General features: G+C 36.3%; 1 protein-coding gene across 1 annotated transcript in view; it reads right to left on the reverse strand.

The window, feature by feature from the left end:
* Positions 1-7,583, reverse strand: part of Frmpd4 (FERM and PDZ domain containing 4) — a 193,328-nt gene extending 185,745 nt beyond the window's left edge. Inside the window, exons 1-2 of the mRNA XM_026395165.2 lie at positions 7,534-7,583; positions 4,740-4,856 (exon numbers count right to left, since the gene is read on the reverse strand). Coding sequence (XP_026250950.2) covers positions 4,740-4,856; positions 7,534-7,583 — 167 coding nt within the window. The remainder of the gene's footprint in view (positions 1-4,739; positions 4,857-7,533) is intronic.
* Positions 7,584-8,748: the final 1,165 nt, after the last annotated feature.

Raw genomic sequence — 8,748 nt, forward strand, 5'->3', positions numbered from 1 at the left:
CACTGTATCCAAAACACAGTCTATTATTGTACTTATCACTTCTACTGCACTCTAAGTTCCTTAAAAATAGGAACCTGTCTTACCTATCTTGCTATCTTCAGTATTTAGTGGCACTCAATAAATGCTGAGTATGGCTAAGAAGAGCATCTAAAGGAAGCATAAGACCAGACAACTAGGCTGATCCGGTACAGATCTAAGAATTCTAAATGGAGAATTCTGAGTGGGTACAGGTGGGGGTGAGTTTAGCTGAGTGCACATTAACTGGGATGAGTAACCAGTGATGGGAGTCAAAGTTATGGAAAACAGGGGGATTCAATTCCATAACAGAAAAAAAAAAGAACCGAGCCCTTGGAGTCTAAAGATGTGGGTCAAAACACTGGACTGAATAACCATAAGATATAGATATCTTAATTCCTGTGAATCACAATATTTTCTACCAAGGAAGAGTCCTCTATGTGTCTTAAGTACCTCATAGGACAATTGTCAAGATTAAATGAAATCTTATACCTTGTAATAATTTTTGTAACTTTGGCAGTGTGGTATATAAATTGAGTTATCTTCTTTTATCCAAACCAGAACCCTTTGAGAGCAAGAGGAAGTACTATCAATAAATAACTTCAGAACAGTACTCACAAACCAGAACTCTTCTGGGTTAACTTGGTTATATGCTCACTTATCTATATCATTTATATCTATATTCTAAATCCATGTATATCTACAACTATATCTATACACATCTATATCTATATCAATATCTATGTCAGTGTCTATATTCTATATCTATATGTATGTCTACATCTATATCTATATCCATATTTATATCTGTAGTTCTATCTATTCCCATTTCTTTCTACATTTACTGTTTACTGTTGCTGTTATTATCATCATCCCAGAGTTTCTCACTTTGTTTCCCTTCATTTCTCTTTCCAACCATCTCTACCTCTCTTAACCATTTCTCATCAGGACACCCTTTCCTGAGACTCTTTCCTTTCCTTGTAGTTTCTCTCTTCCTACCTGTCTTCCTCTTTTCCCCTTACTCTATCTCTTAACTGTTAATAATAAGAACTGAGAAATTTGTATTTTTTATCTATCATGTGTCTTAAACAATATTCTCTGTTCCTTAGAACAACAACAACAACAAACAACTCTACTTCGAGTAGAGGAAGAGGAACATAGGGAGGGAGGAAGGAAGGGAGAGAGGAGGCTCTGGGGACTGAAATGGAGCAAATTAAATTCCATGTATGTATAACTATAATGCACTAATAAAAGCATTAAAAATCTCTAGTTCATATTTCTCTAAGCATACCAACAAGTGGTCCTTTCTTAATGAGGAATCTAGTGAAGTTGGACAAGCAATGGATTGTGATTGTGCACATGTGTCACTTTGGGAATTAGCCAGAGTCTCAGTTTTATCATCTGGAAAATGGGGATAACCATTCTTGCATTGCACACAAATAAATGAGCTTGCATGCAGAGAAGTGCTTCAGAGCAGCAATCATAACTCTTCATTGGAATTACCTGGGTGAAGTTCTGAGACTATTCACAGGCTCTATCTCACACTAAAGGATCAAGCTGTTTTACTGCTCCTAGGTATATTCCAATATTCAGCCAAGGTTGAAAACCACTAGTCTGTAAATTATACAATATTATACAAATGTAAAACAACATGTATGTTTATATCCTTGCTTTTTAAAAACCCTATGGATCAGTAACTCCTTAAAAGAAAACAGGTTACCTAGACCTACTCTAAATAATTGGAGATGAACAGGGGCAGATAAAATTTTAACATATTTCAACTATTCTGGGCCATGTTCAGAAAGACTCATCATGATAGGATAATCTTATTATTTAGCTATTAGACTGTAACTTTGAACACATGAAGCCTGAGTCTTCCCATAGCCTTTTCAGCCACTCAGAAATAGTTGTACCTCCATCAAAATAATTGTCTAACGTAGGTATCATCTTCATCCCAAGACAATATTAAAACATCTAATTTCTTTCAAAAATAACATGTAAAAGAGTAAAAAATTAAATGCAAAGGTTCTGATTACTAACCATAGATTAGTTTTCAAATTTTATTTTTAACTTCTAAAACTAATGAGTAGAGAAATACCCTATATTACAACCCTGGACAACCCAGAAACTCTGATAATTAGAGTATCTCTTTATAATGAACATTACACAGTAGGTAAGGAAAAATGAATGATTCTCATTATTTATAAAACTCATTAGTAATAAAAAATGAACAACACTTTCCAAGGAAGTACTATCCTTTATACCTTAAAACTTTCTGAGATGACTATAGAAACTTACTTTTCAAGTAAAAAGAAACTACACAGATTTGGAAAAAATGACATTGGTGACTTTGGTTTTAAAACTTGTCATTTAGTAATCAATTCATGTTTTTCATGTTTCTGATTTGTTTTTATATGTTAAACAGCTGGCATTGGGCCAGTATCAATGTTATATTGCTACCTGGTATGTTGTTTAAAAATGTCAGTGATGCTAATGAAAATAGGGATAGCTAGGGATCCCATAACCTCTAGTCAATTGGTCTCAGTTTATGTTTTTACCTATTGATCTAATGGCCTGGGGTGTACAGGAACCCAACTCTAAACAGGAGAAAAGAGAAATTCATTTTAATCAAAGAAGTCTGAGACATAAATTTGTAATCCATGTCTTAAAAATCACATTTCCTTGGCAAAATTTTTTATTGATTTGTGTAAAAGAATATAGGTCATCTTAACTGAGCCAATTGTATAAATTCACAGCCATATTATAAAATAGATGGTACAATATGATATCAAAATGTTATCTTAATAGCAGAAGAAGGGGCTTGGGCAAACTGTAAGAAATTAATAATCCAAAATGTGGAGTGTAAGCCAAACTATTGGACTTTCTACCAGTCTTTGAATTTTCTAGTCAATTCTGCTCCAACTGCCATTTCCATTGTAGAAAAGACTTGAAGAGCCAGAAGGCCATTTCTCTTATGCCTCCCAAAATAGGTCATGTTCAAGGGCAACTTGGGTTTTCCTGGGATGGATCCTGTAGGCAAGTCCCTCAGCAACTTGCTCTACAGGAATTCTGGGAAAGGGGAGAAATTTGGGCTGTAGAGACTATGAAGCTGTTCACCACACTCACATGTATTTTTTGTCTGGCTATTGTTCCAACAATGCTCATTTGTAGCTAGGGTAGGGAATGCAAAAGACCAAATCCCCCCCAAACAATCTGGACAGACATTTTTACAAAAATGACCCCCCACTTCAAGGTGATCCTATGTTTGTTAATCAGTCCAGAGTCAGCTTGGCTGCAACAAAGAATGAAGCCTGTCATGGAGACAGATATTTTCCCCCTTGACCTCCAATCTCTGCTCAATTACAATTGGGCTTGAGCCCACTATGCTTCCTGATTTTAAATCTGTTTCACTAATTTCTTGTAATTAGGAATATTTCACTTAGGTTGGAGAAAACAGCAGGTTGAACCCTTGCCGTTTTGAGAAGTGCAATATAAATGCTCTTCTCATAAAACTGGGGGAAAAAAAGAGCACTTCAGACACTGTGAAAAACAGTTCGGTGGTTCCTTCAAAATCTAAACATAGAATTTGACATTGACCTGTGATTTCATTTGACCCATAAATTCTACTCCTAGTTATATACTGAAAACAATTGAAAGCAGGGTCCTAACAGTTGTGTGTGGAGTGTTGTTGTTGTTGTTGAGGATGGAGCCCAGAGTCTTGCACATGCTAAGCACATACTGTACCACTGAGCTATGCTCTCAGACTGCCAAACAAATACTTGTGTATCAATGGCATTATATCACTATTCCAACAGCCAACAAGTAGAAACAACCTAAATGTCTTTCAGCATATAAATGAGTAAACAAAAATGTGACCTATCTCTATAATGGGATATCATTCAGCCTTAAAAAGGAGTGATTCTGACACATGCTACAACATTGGTAAGATGTGAAAACATTATTCAAAATGAAATAAGACAAACACAAAAGGACAGATATTGTATGATTTCACTTATATGAGTAACCAAGAATAAGTAAACTCAAATATAGAAATCACAATAGAAGATACCAGAAATAGGAAGAGGGAGAAATGGATAGTCATTGTTTAGTGGATACCAAATTTCTGTTTGGGATGATGAATTCTGGAAATGGACAGTGCTAAGTAATTGCACAACATTGTGGGTGTACTTATTACCACTAAATTATAAATCTACAGTGGCTACAATTGTAAATCACATTATATATATTCATATGTATATATTCACTTAACAGTTTTTAAAATGCTACAAAAAATCCCAAATCTAAGCCAATATTAGGATGAGAAATTTACAAAAGTACATGTAATGCACATAGTCCTTTTGCTGTTTTTTCTAGTTCCAGATATTACAGTAGCATTCTTCTCTTGACCATTTCTGGAAAACATTCAAAATGACACTATTTAATGTCAAAATTAAGTTATTACTTTCAGACAATGAATATGCTAACTTCATGTTTAATAATGGACACTGTTTCCCTGAGCCAGAATTACTACACTACATAATGAATTGTTTCTCTAAGACGCAGTCTGCCCAAGAGCAAAGCAACATAATGCCACAAGATACAGAATGTATAGAAGATCAAATGCCTCAGTCCGACTTGAAGTATATTCATTCTCCTGTGCAAATCAAAACAAGAGAAGTCCATTAGCCAAGGATTTCATTCATCATGCCAACTTTTACACCTACTTGATGAAGTAGTCTCGCCCATCTCGGTTTGTCATCATCTCCCATCCATAGGGTGGTACCTGGTTCAAGCCCCAGGTTCCTGAGGGAGGTGGCCAGCCTGAAGACTTCGTCCTGTGGCTGCAAAAGAAAAAAAATGATTATCACAACTGACTCATAAATATATCTTTTGAGAAAAATTGCAGAAGAATACCCGATTTACTCTAAATTGAGGGATATTTCCTCAATTGATTAATTGGATAATTATAAAGAATATTTTTATGTCATGTACCATGCTAGGCATTTTCTATGTGGTATTTCAGTTTCCACAGGGGCTCTGTGAAGCAAAGCACATTTATACATTTTAGAGATAAGGAAACAATAAATGGGCCAGAAAGTTTAAGCGTTTGAAGATATACAAGCCAATTTTGAACAAAAGTTCTGCAACTTCCATCACATTAAACATCCCTGAAACCAAACATGAGGGATATTTGGTCCCATAATTAGATTTGACAATATTATATAAATACACATGAAAATAAATTTTTGTGCTCTTAAACAACAAAACAAAACAAATAAAAACAATCCCCAAGCCTCAGTTTCTTGGATTCCTATGATCAAAACACAGACTCATGCTAACCACACTCCAGGCTAAATGAGTTACTCATAAACATTAGACAAACTCACAATTTTAAATTACAACCCAAATCCACACATCATTCTTCACAAATTCCCCAGTGCACAACCTTAATTTGACTCATCAGTAAAATGAAAGTGTCATTAAAGAGAATTTCCTTTAAATCTGTTTTTTCCAAGAGTAAGAGAAGGGGAGAAGTAACTCCTTATGACAAGCAGTTATGATGGGTAGCACTGCAGAGCCACAGTCCATAACTAGAATTCTAAAGCCAGTTTCTGGAACATCATTGAATCATAGCCTGGCTTCTTCAACCCAGGACCTGAGAAATTCTTGTCTTCCAATAATTGTCCAACACTACTTCAGAGCTTCCCCATGCTTTGGGAAGGAAGTAATCAATTCCATTTTAGGATTGATCAACATCCCTCATCACTTTGTCCTTTAGGTTATGGAGAAGTTATTCACTGTATAGCCTCTAACATCCTCTCATGGTTCCAAATCCCAGAATGATATAACTAAAGCAGGCAGAGAGAAGGCAGTGATGACATTTTCCTGGACTCACAATCAGTGTCTCAATAGCTGCTAAAGAGCACTTTATAATGAGAAAGAAGTACCCCTATGATTAGATAAAGGTAGAGCAAGTGCCACTGGCCTGAGGATGGACTGCAGTTGTCACCTGCCTCCTTGGTTCGGCCCTCTTGCACGAGGTACAACTTGCATAATGTAATGTATTTGCTTTCATGCAGCCTGTGGCCCTTTGGTGGCAACTACCTAAACCAAGATTCTTAACCCTTTTGTGAAGAGGGAGACATTAAGTCAATAGAATGGGCAACTGGGCAACTCCTTCCCTCAACCCACTTGGCCCTCTCATATACCCATCTGGCCATAACCCAAAATTTCTTAAGAAACATAAGTCTGTTTCCTGTAAGTTTTCTGCAGAGGAAGTATTTTGCATAATTTCAACCAACTCCACTGCTTTTGTTTTAACTTCCTTTCAGTTTTGCTACATCCTTCATAAAGTGTTCACCAATTTGATACAGGTCTGTAAATTTAGAATGCCACCATAGGCTTATTTCTTGTCTGTTGATATTAAAAGAAAAACATGGCTACTGCTTTTGGTTCTTTTACTTGCATAAAAGTCAGCAGTGGCAATTTCCTAGGGTGTTTTTTTTTAATGTGCTGCTTTCCTGCAGTGAGAGAACACATGAGTTTGTCACCCTGAGGTACTACAAAAAAAAAACAAAAAACACAAAAACCCCACACCACTTTCTCCACAACTGCAGAGATCATATTTAGAATGCTTTCTAAGATGGTGCCAAGGAAACAAGTTCTTAGAGGCATGAATGCAGTCTGTTCTGTTATTAAAAACTTTTTCCAAAAGCAAGAGTACAGTTAGAAGTGGCACAAAGACTATTGTTAGGAGTGAAAGGAGGAGGCCTGTGCAGAGAATACAATAATTTATTCTGGATTCTTAAACTACGTATTGTATTAGAAAGGTAATCTTCCTCATAGAGGGCTAACTTATTAAAAACAATAAACTGTCTTTCTTTTCCTTCAACCATTTTTTCCTCCCCTGAAATCTTAATTACTGAAGGAAACACACAGGCTTCCTAATATAACTTCCATATAAAATATAGCATTATAATAAAGAACTGGAGGAAACCCATTTTACTATACATGACATTCTGTCCTGTACAGTATGTTCAGGAAGGGGCAAACAACAGTTCAGCAAGATGTTTTCAAGTAAAGCTTTCTTTTTTTAAAAAAATCACCAAATGAAATGCTAATGCTGGAAAACCACATAAATACTAATTGAGTTTAGTCTAGGCCAAGAGGCATCAGCTGATATAAAACAAATGATTTGAATATTAAGATCAATAAAAGAACATATATCTGCCTGTCAATGTGTCAAAATGAAATGTATAGGTCTGAAAATGCTTAGTAGAATTTAGTAAATTAAAAGTGCAAGTACAACAAAAATAATATCCTTTAAAAGTATCTATCCATAATGTCTTAAGAAAATTCAAGGATATAGGCCATAATTGTGAAGGGATCTGGCTCCTGCTTCTATGAAGTATGATTACCGGAAGTCTAGTCATCAACAATATCCAGCCTTGGAAATCCAGTGGTTTCCTCCCTGCTTTCTGGGGAGATGCTTCAGGGACTTCCTTTTCCTGCTCTCACCTCTGGTGTTGCACCAAACTCTCTTTAATATTCTCAAATCCCCATCCCATCACTGCTGAACAACATTTTCTACCCAGAATATTAATCTATTATGTCCCATCATCCTATATAGAATTAAAAATTTGGGATTTAATGGGTTAAGAGTAGTCCCTTGCAGAGCAGCAGTGAGGCCAATACATGTAAAAGCAAAGCTCTTGGTTGCTTTGCTTTAGCACCCCTTCAGATATGGAAATTATACTCAATTCCTTAGGATAGCCCAGGAACTGTTATGATGACACTATTCTAAAAGCTCTTCATTTTTGGCAATAATGCCAAACCTACATGCCAGTGTGAGATACTTGCCTTTTTATTTCCTTTCCATTTCATAGGGAGCCTATTCTGAATTCTTGAGCTGAGCCATTGTAAAAGTTTCCCTCTTTGAATGAGGTCTTACTTTTCTTGACTAAGAACCTGCCAGCCTCAAGATTCCTCATGACCACCTCTGTGGAGCCCGAACACTCTCATAAGTAATACCCTGGCTGTTCTTTTCAGCTGTGTTACTGAGGACGGGATGCAGGTTGGCCCCACTGAGAACATTTGCAAGGTGGTCTTCCAGCCTAGGGCTGCTAAATGTAGAACAATAAATACAGGGCACTCAGTCTCCAATTTGAGTTCTCCATGAGCAACATTTTTAAAGCATGTCACATATACTATTTGGGCAAAACTGATGCCCACTGGAGTTTTAAAACCACTGGATTAGAACCAGCCTGCCTTTAACTGAGTCTCTGCCATCTATTTTCCATGATATTAAGCACTTTATTTAACCTCTCTAACCTCCTCAGAACCAGATACTCCTCTGTCAAATGGTGATAATAGGACTCATATCATTGGAAGAATATTAAGCGAGTTTTGAAATAATTTTGTACGATTCCCAGACATATACGCTTGAAAGTCTTTGATAAATAAATATCTACCTACAAATTAAAAAAATATAACACTAGGGGGGTGTTATGCAAATATAGTTGTCTGTAATCCATCCTCAGAATAGAAAGAAGGTGAAAGGCTCATTCATCTATGCTTTTCTAGTCTGGCAAGGTCTAGAAGGGGCTGAACCAAGCAGTCACACCTTCTCATAAGGCTAGAAGTTGATGAGTTCAGCCCTTCTCAAGACAGAAGGAATATCAGGAAATATTTTTTTTAACCAAAAAGCAGGAATCCCAAGTCTGTGATCCAGAG

This window comes from Urocitellus parryii, chromosome X (assembly GCF_045843805.1).
Source record: "Urocitellus parryii isolate mUroPar1 chromosome X, mUroPar1.hap1, whole genome shotgun sequence".
Taxonomy (NCBI): domain Eukaryota; kingdom Metazoa; phylum Chordata; class Mammalia; order Rodentia; family Sciuridae; genus Urocitellus; species Urocitellus parryii.